This window comes from Tupaia chinensis, unplaced genomic scaffold (assembly GCF_000334495.1).
Source record: "Tupaia chinensis unplaced genomic scaffold, TupChi_1.0 Scaffold148723_1, whole genome shotgun sequence".
NCBI lineage: Eukaryota > Metazoa > Chordata > Mammalia > Scandentia > Tupaiidae > Tupaia > Tupaia belangeri.
In genome coordinates this window covers 328,164-344,382 of record NW_006208570.1, presented here as the reverse complement: position 1 = coordinate 344,382, position 16,219 = coordinate 328,164, and the positions used below count along the sequence as shown (strand labels likewise).

General features: G+C 46.7%; 1 protein-coding gene across 3 annotated transcripts in view; it reads right to left on the bottom strand.

Annotated features, from left to right (window-relative positions):
- Positions 1 to 15,976, bottom strand: part of MEIS1 (Meis homeobox 1) — a 161,998-nt gene extending 146,022 nt beyond the window's left edge. For 2 of the 3 annotated variants that reach the window (XM_006170607.2, XM_006170609.2), the window contains exons 1-7: positions 15,728 to 15,976; positions 13,712 to 15,164; positions 11,614 to 11,840; positions 9,062 to 9,203; positions 8,474 to 8,524; positions 7,641 to 7,691; positions 6,036 to 6,182 (exon numbers count right to left, since the gene is read on the bottom strand). In XM_006170607.2, coding sequence (XP_006170669.1) covers positions 6,036 to 6,182; positions 7,641 to 7,691; positions 8,474 to 8,524; positions 9,062 to 9,203; positions 11,614 to 11,840; positions 13,712 to 13,723 — 630 coding nt within the window. In that variant the 5' untranslated portion in view covers positions 13,724 to 15,164; positions 15,728 to 15,976. Of the gene's footprint in view, positions 1 to 6,035; positions 6,183 to 7,640; positions 7,692 to 8,473; positions 8,525 to 9,061; positions 9,204 to 11,613; positions 11,841 to 13,711; positions 15,165 to 15,676 lie in introns of all 3 variants that reach the window. The other variant, XM_006170608.1, reaches the window with a different exon arrangement.
- Between the last annotated feature and the right edge of the window lie 243 nt (positions 15,977 to 16,219).

Here is a 16,219-nt window from a genome sequence, read left to right as displayed (position 1 = left end):
ATAAGAATAGCAAGCCAATGTGATTTATAGCAGCGTTGTTTTACTTGGGATTTTAAAACCTTTAACTCTAATATCTGAACAACTGTCAGATAAACTATGTCACATGCATTCTATTTTTATTTAATGTTTTTCCATAATTTTGAATTAATTTTTAAATATTAAATGCTCTTTGTACTAAGAACAAATGGCCAAAAAATCCTTTCAATTATAACATAAATTCAAGTACCACTTTGATACAAACATGACAGATGTCATAATCCCAAAAAGGCCATGTAAAATGCTACAGTTACAAACATTTAAGTCTGTGTAACAAAAATGACTAGGAACCGTATCAGTTTACTATCCTTCAACTATTTCCCTGACAGTAGAGTCAAATAATGTTGAATTATAGACTTTCTTACAGGAAGTCTTATTTCATGTTCTTCTTTTTTTAAAAAAATCATTTCCCTGTTAGTTCCTATAGGAATTTGGCTGAATGCTGACTTTTCTTTAAAAGTTTCTATATATGTATTTGGGTTGTGTTTGGTGATTAAAAGATCATTTATTAAAATTTTAGCATTTTACATTTGTTTGACATATTTGTGTTTCATAAGAAAATATTGTTGTTGCAAAAATACTTCATTTGAATTCATGTTGACAGTATTTTCATTTAAGGCACATGTCTTAATGTAACTTGTTAAGCATTCTTCCCAGTTTCTCCAACTCCACCTATGAGGGAAGGTAAGCTAGTTTCATAACAGTAGACCCCATGGTAATAATTTAGACTATCTGTTCGGCCTTAATAAGCCTAAGTTTCTACTAGGGACTACAAATCGTCTTTATTTTTAAAGAATATGGAGTTTACCGCATACTTCTCCTTCTATCACCCAGCAACAGCTGTGTTTAAATCTTTAGGACTATGACAAACATTTTAAAATTTAAACATATGAGTGTTTGAACACATAATGGTTTAAACTGTGTTTATTTTCAAAGTTGGGCAATTAGAGCATACTTTAGTTACTTTTTAGGAAGCAAGGCCCATATTTTAATCCCTTCTTTCTCCCTGCTCCTTCTCTTCCTTCTCTACTATTTAAGCTTCTCCATATTTTCGAGTACAAATCCCCAAGTGTAGACCAATAGTTACAGTACACACAGCTATGTATATATTTCTGAATGGTGAGCAATGGGGTCATGCCGTGAGTGAGGAGTGACCTAGTGCACAGAGTTAGTTAAAACGCTGAAAAATAGTTATGGTTATGGAGCTTTACTCTGTACAAAGTAGCATTAATATCACTGGTTTCCATTAACCATGGAACTTGCACCTGGACTTCTACTGGCAGAAAGAGATGGAGGTGAGACTATGAAAAAGGAATCATTTTTATATTATTAGCATTTAGCCCTAGAGACATTAACAAGATAATTTCAACAACTCTGCATAGACCCTCAACTTTTTTTTCCTTATTGTTTTCCTATTGATTAAATTGCTTCAAGTACTCCTGTTAAGAATCAGTCCATCCTTACTTTGAAATTCACAACTAAGTACACAACTAAAAGCTGATTGGAACGGAACAATAAAAACACACCTGGCAAGAAACTAACTTTTAATTCAAAGAGTACTAAGCAATGAAGGGCCTAGAATGAACATCCCAATTAGTCAGTGTAGTAACAAGCAGTCAGTCAACACCTTATTATTAAAAAGAATCTTGCCATAACTGTCCTTTGACATATTTCAAAAAAGGAATGAAGAATACACCACTGACCCACAACCACAGTCAAAAGTAAAGTTAGATGGTGCTAAAATCCCATCACAAGTGAGGCCTGTGGCTCCAGAGGTTCCAGGATTAAGGCATTAAGTGGGGCCCTATGAGGCATTTGCAAGTAAGATGTTTCCACATGTAAGCATTGAGAAAGAAACTACCTGGTAAAGGGACCAGTTTCCTGCCACTCACTGTTTGTGTCCACTTTCCTCATTGGATGAAATGAATCGCAGATATTTCTAGTATTAGCAAATATCTGCTGGTCCATAGGTTTCCAAAGCAACAGATTCAATGCATGGAGAACCCTAGATTCTTCTTGCCCTCTCAGTCCCTTCCCCTACCAGGACCTCTCTCCTAAATGAAGCCCCACATTGGAGAAAGGGGCCGCTTTCAGCTAAATCACACTTCACTGTTCTGTTTTAACCCAAATGATGCTTTAGAAACAACAGTTCAAACTTGCGAAATAAAATAATCACCGCCAGAGTCCCAAGGCCCACTTGGGAACCAAAGCACACAGGCCCAGGTTCCCCCCAGAGAGGTGCTCCCACCTGGCGCCCCTTCCCTGTACACACACATACACCTCGCCCCCGGGAGCTCATCAGCACTTGGCATTTAACATGCCAGGAGAGCGTGGCTTTCTGGTTCCACCTCTGAAAGCCACTCACTTTGCCCCAGACCTCAGAGACAAATGGGGATTAACATGCAACAGGGCGCCCTGCCCAGCCGGCCAGCACTTGCCTAGGAGCAGTTAAATGCAGATTCAGACGGGCCCCCCCCCCCCCAGAGCTGTCGTTGAATAAAAACTGTAATCCAAAGGGACCATTTCTCTGTCTCCTGCTGCTTGTGGGGAGAGCTAGGGCCGCTGATGCTGGAACACAGGCCCAGTTCATGTCGGAGTGGGCAGGCGTGGCCACCACCACAAGATAGGGCCTCGGGGGACCCAGAAAGTGCTTCTTCCTCCACTCTCCTTACTGGTTCTTGGAGTGGAAAACGCTTGGATTCAAGGAGTGGATAGCAACAGACAACCCTGGAAGTAAAGCTACAGCTCTTGCTAGGAGCCCGGCCTAAAGTCTAGCATCTGGGTGATCAGGATCTTCTCTGTCTGAGCCCTCTAGGCGCCCTGGACATACTTGCCCCGCCTCCCCTCGGACCGGGATCCTTCCCTGCCCCAGCCAGGTGCAACTTTCGCCACAACACCTAGCACCGCAAGGCTGCAGGAGTCGTTGCAACGGGGTCCTCCACCCAGGCCAAGTTCCAGAATTCTCCGGAGACCCTCATTTCCCCCAGCCTAGGGGCGTCGAGAGGTCCTAGCGGAGCCGAAAGCCAGGCGATCAGGAGAGGGCGCCCAGGAGGACCGCGCCCTCCAGAGGTTGCTCTCTGGTCGTGGGACATCGAGGCGATCTCCAAGACTGGGGAGACAGGGGGGGAGAACGGGCTACCAGTGCCTTAATCTGGTTTTTAGACGAATGAGAAAGAAAAGAAAAGAAGGAAAAAAAAAAAAACTAAAACCAACAGCAACAACAATCCTACAAGGCCAAGTGGATTTCCGCAGATTTCGCCCTCTGGGAAACCGGCTGTTATCAGTCTTCGATTCCAGGGCCCGGCGGCGCGGGTAGCGGCCTTCGCGCCCTCAGAGAGGGGGAAAAAAAGTAAAATAAAATAAACTGTGCCGCCTGCAGGCCCTAGAGACAGAGGGGTTAATGAGCTAACAAGGCCCAGCGCTCGCGCCACACCTCAAGCGTCGCATCCCGGAGCACACCCGGTGCGGGGGCTCAAACTAGCGGCGCCCACTCGCAGACAGGTGGAGAAGCCATCCTTTCCGGCCCGGGCCCCAGGGATCCGCACTGGGGCTCAACGCGCCCTGGACCCGCCGGTAGGCTCCAGTCGGGAGAGCTGGAACTCCCGGGAGGCCTGGGTGCCTCGAATCTCGCCCCCTACATCACCAGGGCAGGGGACCCCAGTGACTTCCGAGGCACTGCCTTGCGGGAGCTCCGTGTGTGCGCCCAGCCCTCTCCACACCGAACCAGAACCAGACAGGTAGAACCCACTTGGGTTTGCTGCCGTCTGGTCAGCCAAGGCGCGGGAAGCCTGAGGGGTCACTTGAATGAGTCTACGCGCATAGGGTGACTGCGTCACGAGTTCAGTCAAAGCTTCGAAGCCCACACCGAGACCGCGAGGCCCCATGCACCAGTCCCCTTTTAAAGCGGGAGAGAAGGGAAAATGGGAATGTTTACCGGATGCAGTTGCACACCCGTCTTTGCATATCTCAAGTTAAGGTAACTGAGTAACACAAGTTTCCGGAAAGAGCAGGGAAAGAACTCTGTGAGGTTTTATCTGTTTTGTTCCCCTTGCCCTCCCCCCCTCCGAAAACCCCATAACTTTGGTCCTTTATCTTTGACTTTAATAAAATAATGATTCGTTGAGAAAATGGGGTATAAATCTTCATTTTGGAGGCAATTAAAGTGTTGATTTCATTCATGCCCCTAAGCGATTCTTGTAATTTGCTCAAATAGCTTTATGTACCCAGCACTCGGAGCTTTTAGAATCCCATTTTCTAGTTAGGCTTGTTGGATTACAATTTTTATTCAACAGCAGATACCCGAGGGTTCTTCGACGGGATCTGCATTTAACAACTCCCGGGCGAGCGCTGGCGGGCTGAACCCGGCGTGAGGCCCCGCAGCTGGCGGCGCAGGGCCTGGGCAGCCTGCAGTTCTCCCTGCTCGGCTGATCTCGCGCGGGGATTGCGCATGCTGCCACTTCTGTGCATCTGTCTAAACTGCCGAAAGTTTCCGATTCGCCAAATAATAGCAAGGACCCGGCGAAGAGGTACTTTGAAAGTCCTCCTCTGCCTGCTCAGCACTCCCCTGGGGCAAAGGAAGAATTCCGCCTGTGTCGAAGGGTTAACCCAGAGAAATTCAAGCTGGGATGATGTCGAGAGAAGAAAGCCTTAAAATGACACCAAGAATGAGGTGTCTGGCACTCCGGGAAGGACTGTACAAGACAGTCGCTGGCCAACAATGATCCTGGAGCGCTCGAAGGAAAACCCTCGGAACAGTTGGCCTTTGGCTTAACAAAGGCAGGCTGATCTTTTCCCCCAAGACAGGACTCACGTGCCAAGTCAGAAAGGAAACAACTCTGGGCCTTCTCTTACATATGGGGGGGTGGGGGTGGCGTGCAGAGGAGGCGGGCTACCCAAATCTCTAGACGCGTTACTACCATCCACAACAGAACTGTCCTGGGCTCTGTTTCATCTCACTCGCTCTCAGGTTTTCACTTTCATTGCATTTCTGCAACTCCTTCCGACCAATCCAAAGACGTGGAGACAAGAGGGAGAAAGAAACTGGGAGCAAAAGGTGGTGCTGGGGTGAGAGCAGGAGAGAACCCTCCCCCCACCCTTCAACAACTCCAAATAAAAGTCGTCCTGCTTAGCAACGCAGCGGAAGGAGGGCGTGGAAGGCAGATGGGAGAGGAGGGGGCACGGCAAGCAAAGGCCAACAGTAGAGATCCAAGCAGCCAGAGATCCCCCACCCTCCACACCGAGGGAGTCGCAGGCGAGGGGGGGGCTTGACACCAACACTGCCAAAAGCTACCAACCCAGAGGGCCCAGAACACGTACCAGCTGGAGGATGAGTGGAATGGAGGAGGAGAACAGTCCATATTTATCTGTTTTTATAACCTCGGCCTGGTCTTATTTTTTCTATTAAGTACAATAAAATGGGCGAGCTTGCAGCGAACACCGCACAAAGCAATGTTCAGTGAGGTCTAGAAGCGTTGGGCCGAGGAAAACTGACAAGACAGGCTAATGAACCGTACAGACAGGGAGAAAATAGCCAGCATTTGCTAGATTTCAAACCCGCACTGTCTCTCTTAGACCACCTATCTTGGATTTATTCCTAATAAAATAAGAAATAAGCAGACCCTACACTTTTCTTTTCTTCAAGAGAGAAGGGGGGAAAACTGTTCCCGAACAAAGCCCTACAATCAGAGGCGGTCACTGGCAGTTAACACTCCCATTATTATAGAGGGTAAATAAAATAAAGACAAAAATTAAAAGCGACAAGAAACAGGTCAAGTTTGCAGGCAAAGCTTTTACAAGCTCATCTCTACAGGTCGAATCCCAGAGCCAGCCTTAATGAAGCAATAATAGCCACATTATTCAAAAATTTTCATTTCGATGGAAATGTATCTAAAAGGGACTTAATCATATGCAAATAATAAAAGGAGGTGGTAGTGACCCAGCAAGCAATATGCATACAGATTTTTTTTTTTCCCAGGATGTGGAAATTGAAAAGCGCATACCTGGTCGGTTAGATTTGCTGATCTTGTTATATCTTCACTGTCTGATTTTGATCCTCCTTCTCTATCGTCTATCACCAAATCAATAGGCATTTTCCCTTTTAAACAGCTAATATACCGGTGGCAGAAATTGTCACATAATTCGTGTACCTACATTATGACAGAAATAAAAAAATGGAAATATAATCAAGAGTGCATAAATGACATTGACAAGTGCAATCCACCCCCCTTGTGAGATCCAAACTTCCAAATAGGGGAAACACAGGGCAATTGTCCTCCAGAGACCCCCAGACGCATCCAGAATTAGGAATAACTTTCTTTTCTTGCAAAATAGAGATATCCCAGAAAATTGACAGTGACAAGATGATTCACAGGCTACAACATATTCAACACCCGTGTTAAATTCATCTGCTCCTGGGGCTGTGGCCATTAGAGAGGTGACCTGTGTGGGTGACATTTAAGGTAAACTATTTAATTTCATCCAGTTACTTTATCATAAATACCTTTCCTACATGCCTAAAGAAAAAAATGTGAATATATATATATATATATACACTCTCCAAAAGACCTGTACTGTGGTGGTATAGGATATATGTCTGACCATCTAAGTCACTATAACATTTGTAATTAGGGTTTCTATCCCTAAGGGGAAAATGTTAAGATACTTCCTTAAAAAAAAAAAGTGAAACCAAGTTGCCAATACTCCTGATAAATATATATTTTAAATCCCCATGGCCACAAACACTTATCAAATTGATTTTAAAAAGGGAGGGGAGGAAAGAATGTCTCAAAATATTTAAGTGTAAGTGCAGAGGTCTCTTACAGGCCCCAGGCATCACTGACATGCAAAAATTCACAAGAAACCCCAGTGTGCTTGCAATTTAATGTTAGTTTGAATTACAATGCATTAAGTTTTTATTGCTGAGATTTATAGAACAGCTAGCAAAATCATGTTATCCCACACCCTTTCTTGAGTGTGAAGGTGGAGTGTGTGCAGGATTCGCAGATTCAAGAAACTGAAACAACTATCAACTCTGCTTTGTCGCTGCAAAACCTTTAATGTGCCTCCCCCACCACCTCCTCCAGACTCTGCCTGCTCCTCCTCCTCTCCCTCCGACGCTCCTGACCTGCTGCTGCTCTCAGACTGTCTTCCAGAAACTCACTTAAACTAAACAAAACTTTTTCCTCCCTCAGAGGTAGCAAAGGAAGAAGAGGAAGAGAAGAGGCCACAGAGGTATCAACCTGTGAAGTACATTCACAACAGCATGCTGGACGTCCACCAGAATGCACAGAATCCCAACTATTATATTTGCACAAAGCTAGCAAGGTATTAAGAATGAACACAAGGCTAGGGCGTTTGTGATCCTGGTTTTAGTGGCTGAAATTGTAATTAAACTGGGAAGAGAAATGGACGCTAAGATTGGCCTTGACACTAATTACCAGAAAGAAAGACATTTATGCAAATGTCTCGCAAGCCTGAACTTCAGCCATTCTCAACCTCTCCTCGAGCCCTCCCCTACCCCGTCTCGCCCCCTCCCCTCCCCCCCCCCCCCGTGTGTTTGGGGGTGAGAGAAAAGTAAAAAAAAATTAAAAAGCTAGAGAAATTACCTTCTCTAATTCCAACAGATGAAACCTTAATACTTGTATGGCTTGAATCATCTGCAAAGATACAAAAAGAATGAGCACCCCATTTCTGGTTTGCAGAAAATTGGCTGTCATCATACTAGCATCCCAGCCCACCTCCCTCCCCCCCCCAAGTAAACAGAGTTATTTTGATTTATGGCAATAACACTAAAACTTAATAGCAGCAACTGGGTACCATCTAGAGGTTTATATTTCTTAAGGAGAAAAAATAGCTAAAACAACAACAAAGCATCTAAGTGGGGACCATAAACACTCTTCTCACCCCCCCCCACACCCTCCCTCTGGCCCCACTCCACCCCCAAAGCACCACTGCACTGTACTAGATATTTCTTGGGAAGGGGAGGACGGGAAAATATTCCCAACAGCTCCCAAGCTGTGGCTTTTCACATTGCAAACTTCCTCCTGCCTTCCGCACACCTTCCAGGCACATTGGTTGTTTGGGGGCTCTTGCGCGGTCGCTGCCCTCGTGAGGAGACTTGGAGGGCTGGGAAGTCCGCAAAGTTTAAGCACACAAGCTGACAGGCCGGGAGATAAATCCCTGCGCTGATTAGAGCTGCGCAGCCTGGCTGTCATAAAAAACAAAAGCTCGCGTTTCCCCACACCAGCTCGACCAGCCCCTCTTGAGATGAATTTATTTCCCCGGGATTTAGTCCCGGACCCCACGTCCAAGGACGGAAACATTTGCAGCCTACTTGCAGCTAGGGGAAGATGGGTTTAGAAACCTCTGGACTCTCAAAGCAAAGCTGGGGGTGGGGGGTGGATAGATGGGGGAAGGGGAGTAAAGGGTCCACTCTTACCAAGTTATCCAGTTCTGGGTTAGAAGAAAACAGAGGTTTTTCTGCGCGAATCTAAATGCAAGTGAGAAGGAGAGGGGGGTGGGGGGAGAAAAATGTGAAATCTGGTCGTCTACTTGTTTCTTGCCTCATTACACTGTCAGGGGCAGGATGTAACCTCTGGGAGGGCCTCGGTGACACCAAGATCATCCCGCTCAGAAACATTTCAATGTGAATCGAATAAACTGAAAACAAGCCCAGAGCTCTTGTGCTAGCAGCTACGATTCTCGATTCTCGGACGCTCGCTGCTTAGTTCAGCTCAGCTCGCCAAGTCTAAAGCAGCTAGAACGCGTGGTGTTTGTGACTTTATTTTATAGAGTGAGATTTCTGCGTTAACTTATGGAGGGTGAGTTGGGATGGACATGGGCGATTTTAAGTTACCCGCAAACAGACATTCATCTGGGAGGGAAAATCTCAGGGTGGTGGCAACACGCATGGTTTAGGGCGCACTGTGGGCCTGGTACTTTTGAAAATATGCCGGATGAGTGTGTGTTGAGGGCTGGGGGTGTCCTTTTTTGTTTCTTTTACTTTTGCAACATTTATTTTGCTGACCTGTTTGGCGAACACGGCTATATCTTCATTGAATGACTCTGACGAGCAGACGTCCCCGCCCGCCACCCCCGGCTCGCGGGGGGTACAAGTAGCTAATTCACATTTCTCAAAAATCAGTGCTAAGAGAGGGAAGAGGGGGTGTCTGCAAGAAAATACAACAGTCACAAACAACACAGTGGTTAGTCCCGAATCAGTGAAAAAAGGCGCCCAAGAAAAACAGCCGGAGGAGCTCAAGGCGGAGACCCCCTCCCTGATTTTGGCATCTACTTTTTTTCCTTTTCCTTCCCCGCATTCAGGTAACTGCTCACCTCCCCTTCCTCCTAGGGCCCTGACGTCGGAGGTCCAGAGCCTCGGACGGTATCTGAAGATCGGTTCAGCGTATCTGGCTGGAAAAATTGGCAACATTTGCTACGAATAAAACCCAAGCAGTTCCAGCAGCCATTTTGAATTAAGTTTCCCACCCCGACAAGCCCTCGTCCCTCTGCTGCACATCCAGGACCTGGTGGAGGAGAAAGGCGCTGGGCATAAGGTTGGGGAAGCTCCGGGTGTAGGTTCTTCCCAGGCAGCCGCGCTGAGCCGGAGGCTCAGGGGATCTCGGTGGCAAGCGCTCAGCTAACTTGGGGGGGGAAAGACCTCAATGGCTGCGGGACCGACTGTCACCCGGCTGCACCTACGGATCCCGACCCCGCGGCCCTCGGAAAGCAGGGAGGCTCCTTCTCTGCTCCCTGCACACTTCCCTCTCTTCTCCGATGACCCCCACCGCCCCCAAAGAAAGTTCCTTCACACGTTCCTGCGGTAAAGCCTTTCATTTTCTGCGGAGTGGCAAAGCAGCTAGTATTGTGGAGGGCCTAGATGTTGCTGGGCTCAGCCCATTTAAAAAAAAAAAAGCTTCTTCTAATGCCCAAGGAGGTGTCTCCAGTCTTTTATTAGCTCTTGCAGCCCAGCTGGGAATTTAACAGTTTGGGGTCCTTTTCAAAGCTTCCCCAAATGTTCTGTCCCTCCAGCCTATCCCATTTGTAGTTAACACTGTGGAGAGAACCCTGGGATTCAAGCAAGCCCAACGCACAAGGAACCAGAAAATAAAGCAGGGAGCTTTCTTTCTCTCTTTCTTTCTTTCTTTCTTTCTTTCTTTCTTTCTTTCTTTCTTTCTTTCTTTCTTTCTTTCTTTCTTTCTTTCTTTCATGTCAATGTGGTGTGAATTTTTTTAAAGAGAAAAGAAATGCTCCCTGCACACTTCCCTCTCTTCTCCGATGACCCCCACCGCCCCCAAAGAAAGTTCCTTCACACGTTCCTGCGGTAAAGCCTTTCATTTTCTGCGGAGTGGCAAAGCAGCTAGTATTGTGGAGGGCCTAGATGTTGCTGGGCTCAGCCCATTTAAAAAAAAAAAAGCTTCTTCTAATGCCCAAGGAGGTGTCTCCAGTCTTTTATTAGCTCTTGCAGCCCAGCTGGGAATTTAACAGTTTGGGGTCCTTTTCAAAGCTTCCCCAAATGTTCTGTCCCTCCAGCCTATCCCATTTGTAGTTAACACTGTGGAGAGAACCCTGGGATTCAAGCAAGCCCAACGCACAAGGAACCAGAAAATAAAGCAGGGAGCTTTCTTTCTCTCTTTCTTTCTTTCTTTCTTTCTTTCTTTCTTTCTTTCTTTCTTTCTTTCTTTCTTTCTTTCTTTCTTTCTTTCATCAGCCGGGGAAGGTCAATGTGGTGTGAATTTTTTTAAAGAGAAAAGAAATAAATAGGAGATGCTGTAAAGTAGAAAAAGGTCCCAGAATTCATCCGCACACAGTAGGCCCAAGTGACTTTCAAATGATTCTTCTAGTTCAGGGTCTAATGGAATGGCCGAGAATACTGTGTAAACCGTCGCCAAAAAACAACCTCCCGCAGAACAGCACCCAGCACTTAGTTCTTTCTAAATCTCGCAGGTTTCACCTTTGAATACAAAGTGCTAGAATGTCCAGAAGTTTCTTAATGTCTGTAACAATTCAGAGCAAGCCCTTCTCTTTGCCTTCAATGGTCAAACTCCCTAAATGCAAAACATTTCCCCCCTTGCCTGACCTGCAACTGTCCTCCCTGGCTTTTATTGTTGCAGTGGCAGGGCCAGCATACGGTTGCTGAGTAAACTTAGCAAGCCAGAACAATCAGTGGCTTAAAAGATTTTCCCTTAAACTAAAAGTTTCGTTCCAACACAAAGGCGCCTACATTTAGAAACGCCTAACGCTCTCTGGGCGAAGTTGAGCAAGGGAGGACTCCAACCCGCTGAGCAGGAGTCTGAGAGGGGACAGAGGGACCTTTAGGCAACTCCTCCCGCACTGGGACGTCTTTGCTGGCACCTCTGCGGTGGAACAACACGCTGGAGGGCACTGAACAAGTGTGGAGTTGGGGGCGTCAGGGATGGCAGGCCGACCCCTCTTGCCCCAATTCTCCATGCAATCTAATTCAAAGTCACCAAAAATGTATCTTCAGTCCAGAGTGCTCCGACTTCTATTACCAAGGGCAAGGGGAAACAGAGGAAGCATCGCTTCTCAATTGCTTAACCTGCTACTCATTGTACCTACCCATAAATGGCATCTTTATCTCTCTTTAAAGCGTCGTTGACCGAGGAGCCCATGCTGGGGGCCATGGCGTTGGTATGAGCTGTGTGCGGGTACTGATGCGAGTGCAGAGGAGGCCCGTGGTTCAGGTGGTGGACCGGCTGCATGGACCTGGCTGCATGCGGGTCCCCATACATCGTGGAGGGGATGCCTACTCCATCCATGCCCCCGTAATGGGGTAGATCGTCGTACTGCATGACAAACAGGAGAGAAAGACAGTTCAGAGGTTTGGCGGGCAATGGGAGACCGGCAGGGCACGGCGGAGCTTATGTAAGGTCAGTCCAGATGGATCCTTCAACCCGGAATTTGGTGGCCTTGCATCTCGGAAGTTGAGATTTCTTATTTTTAAAATATTTTTTTAAGTAAAAATTCCAACATTCTCAGTAAGACTCTTTTGGGATGAATGGTCTTGCTCTAACTTGTGTTCCTATCAGCTAGCTCAGAAATTCAGGATCTTTTGGCAAACAGGGAAGGAAGAAAGAACGAAAGAAAGGGAAACATTCTCCCGGAGGGCGGAAGGTAAAACGTGCATGTCTCTGGAGGAGGAAATTCAAAATCACAATAATAAAACATGCCAGGACAGTGTAGCAAACCCGCCTAGTTTCACAGCCCCTTCACATGGGGGAATTAAAAAAAAAAAGTTACGATGCGAACAGCTACGCCAAGCACGTGAATTAGACAGGCTTCTCATTTTATTTCACTGCCAGCGTGGGGTTGGGCAGTTCTGCGAGACACTGCGTTTCCTTTGCTTTCCAAGAGAAACTCTGTTAAATTATAAACAACTAACTAACTCTTTTATAACTCAAAGAAGGTTAGCTTTTCCTGAAATAACAGCTGAATTAAGAATTGGGCAATTTTCCACAAATCTAAAGAAATTTTATAATGGAAACAGTTCATATTCTCTTCTTCTTCTTCTTCTTCTCTCTCTTTCTCTCTCTCTCTCTCTCTCACCTCTTATGAACTTTCTGCCAAGACTAGAAATCAAGGAGGCAAAGGCTACTCATCATGTTTAGAGCAAATGTACACACAACCCCCATCTTCTTTTTCCAGAAATACTACTTTCATATTGATTGTCATTTTTTGTGCCAAGTTTAGCTATTTAGGTTTTTCTAATTTGCTTCATTCCAGACAGGTTCTTTCCCCAAGATTTGGAGGCACTAAGAGTGAAATGATTTTCAAAGAAAAAAGGAATTGTCACTTTCATCTCCTTAAAGCCAGAGGTGTGAAAGACTTTGGAAGAACACTGACAGTTGCCTGAACCAAAGGAGTAAAGAAAAATGTGTCAGCCTAGTAACTTTCTTTTGCAAACAGGGCTTTGAGGGCCAGGACACAAATTATGCAAGGAAGGCTTTTTGTAGACCCCCCTCCCTTTCTTTTAAGAAACTACCTCAGTTGGGTTGTCATTGTCTCACTTTACTCTCACTACTTTTCCATTCAAATAAGAATATTGGGGAAATTAGTATTGCATTTTTAAAGTGAGTAGCTGTGTCCTTAGTATCCAATTAGTACAGGGCTTATCTAAGGAAAACTTGCAAAGCATTATCTTGCATAAAAATCCATGCAAATTAAAGTTACTTAAAAAAATAAATGTTTTCTGACAAAAAACTGTGCTATGATAAAGTTATAAGCTTTAAAAAACTAAATACTTCCACTGATATTAAAGATTAACATAATCAATAACATATCATAAGTTTCCAGCTGCCTATTTTAGTTTAAACATAGTTTTAAACTTCTGATCCCTGAAAGCTCAAATTATAGCATTAGGTAGCTAGCATTTGGGGTTTTGTTTTGTTTTGTCTTTTAGAGAGATGACTAGTCAAGCTTGTATTTTTATTTATATAGCTGTTGGTTAGGAATCTATAGATAACTTGATGACTTGAATTAACAACCACAACTAACATACATAAGTCTACAAATGCAATGAATAAATCCTCTTGCTTTAGGCCACAGCTTTAGGAGCCTCATTCAGAAAGAGAGAAAAGGAAACTTTTTAGCAGTGTCTTTCAGCCAGGTTTCAATTTAACCTCACATTTGAGTTCCACAATTGTTTTTTAATACGTACCCTTTGCGCCATCGGCCTCTCTGGCTCCCTTCCTACTTCAACTTCTAATATATCCTCTTTAAGGCCAGTGTGAAAAGAAAAAAATATGCAAACTCCCCCGGAAAAAAAAAAAAAAGAAAAAAGGAAAGAAAGCACGACGAAAAATCCCGTAACGTCTCCAGCAACGTGAGCTACTGGTCCCAGATCTTCGGTCTAAGGGACCTGAAGCAAAGCGCCCGAGTCACTAAGCATAAAAGCGCTCCGTTTCCAAGACAGCAGCGGGGGCAAAAAAAAAAAAAAAAGCAAATCTTCCCCCCCCAAAAAACAGTTTAAAAAAAAAAAAAAAAAAAAAAAAAGAGCGCCCCTCAGACCCAACTACCAAATCTCATGGCTTTCTGCCACTCCAGCTGTCAATCACAGGCGAGGTTGTCAACGTGGTGAATGAATGATCATCCGCTCTGTCTTCTTCTGGTCAGAACACCTCAAATGTTAATATTCAAATGCACAAAGCCCTAGCGCTCCCTTCTCTTGAATCAGTCCTAATTCTTAACCAGTTTCTCTCTTCTCTCGCGCTCTCTCTCTTTCTCTTTCTCTCTCTCCCTCTTTGCAACTGCTGCACTGGAGGGAGATTAGAGAGGAGGGTTAAAAAAAATGTCTGTCTGAGTTTGTCTTAAAGGAGCCACGATCGATGCTGCCCGCTTGCAGTCCCCGTGCGTGTGTAAAGTGTGTGTTGCACAGGCGGAGAGGTGGATTCCGACCAGAATGCTAGAACCCGGAAGTAGTGGTGGCCATAACAGGTCGCGTCTTACACAATGCATTGGGCTGCAGCAAGTAAGCTCCTCGGCAGGGGTGGGTGCGCGAAGCAAGCTCTGGCCGCACTGGAGAGGCAGAGAGGCGCTCCATTAAATCTCAGGTCCTGGCACAAACACCATACACCCAAGACACAAGCACACCAATGCGGGCAGCAGCTGCTGGCTGCCGGCTTTATTTTCCGACTTCTTTTCTTTCCGTCCCCCTCCAGACTCTGCCCAAAGCCGACTCTTTTAAAAATAAATTGGGAATAAACGCGGGGCAGGCAGTAGCGGGAGTTATTTTGCACAAGAGTCTGTGCATAGACTTCATGACTTTCCTCGAAATTATTGGGGTCTGCCAGTATTTTTCAAAGAAGGGGATGATGCGCAAAGTACTGGATTCTCAGAACTAAACGTCCTCATGGAGAAAAGTCAAAAGCAATGATCAAACCCGGAGCGAGGAGGAGGAGGAACAAGAGCAGCACCGAGAAAGGCTCAGCTAGGGAGTCCTGAGAGAACGTAGGGTGGAGGTGGCTCCGGCTTCTGCCGGCTCAGCTTAGAGATTTCTTGCTGTCAGAGGTGGACGCCCGATCGCAGGAAAGGAGCTGCTTGCATTTTGTCACTTTGGATCCGGTTGCCCCCACCTCCAAGCTCCGGCGGCCCCGAAGCCCTAGCCCGGCGTCCTGCGCGAAGTGAGAGCAAAGGAGGGAACAATGAACTGAGCGCCGGGAATGTGCCCCCAGCGCCTGTTTACAAACATCAAGCTATTTATGATCGCGCGAAAGCGAAACCCGACCAGGCTCGGAGCAGCCCAGACCTCTCGGGCGGAGTCGGGGCCGGGGAACCGCGGGGAGGGAGGCTCTTTATCCAACCCGCTTCTGGTGAGGCGCCGTGCGCCCAGGGCGCGGCGCGACCCGGCCGGAGCGCTCAGCTCTGGCAGCGGCCACCGCCGCCTTTGTCTTCTAAACGCCGAGGGACTCCAGCCTCGGCCTCGCTTGGGCCTGGGGGCTTGAGGGCGGGGGGTAGCGTCCCCAGCTCTTTCCCAAGTGACGTTTTGCGCTCTTTCTCCCCAGACCTCTTTCCCCTCACTCCGTTTTCCAGTGCCCACCCCAGCTAAGCGAAAACTAGCAGTGCCAGAGGGAAGAAAAAAAAATCCACTCCTGGAGCTGAGCTTTCAGACAAAAGCAGCCCGTACCCACAACTCGGAGGCTCCAACCGACCACTCGTTTTAACTTTCTTTAAATACCTATTCTTCAGGCTTTATATTTTCTTTCTCTTTATTCTCCCACTCTAAGCTTGCCCCTTGTCGTTGCATTTGGTGCTGTTGTTTTCGTTATTTATTTTCGGCCCGACCGACTCTGATCTGCCGAGATGGCTCAGACACAGCAGTTCTAACCGGCTGGAAATCTCACATCCCCAAGCAGGGCTCCCAGCTCGCTCGGCTCGGAGAGGATTTCTCCCCCTCCCTCCAGCTGAAACCTCGCAGAAAACTCCCCCTGCGGTCGACTGGAAAATGAGCTCACCCAAATCTCGGTAGGCAGCGGTGGAGGAGGACTCGGCCAATCAGGAGGCGCCCCCGCCCCGGAGGCCGCGCATTGGCTGCGGGGAAAATCAATTATCAAATAATCGATCAGCAGGGAGCTTCGATCTGCCGGGAAAGCGAACTGCCAGTCCCGATTCCCGCCCTGAAGGTGGCCAAAAGGCTGACTCCCTCGAAGCAATGGACCCGCGCTCCCGT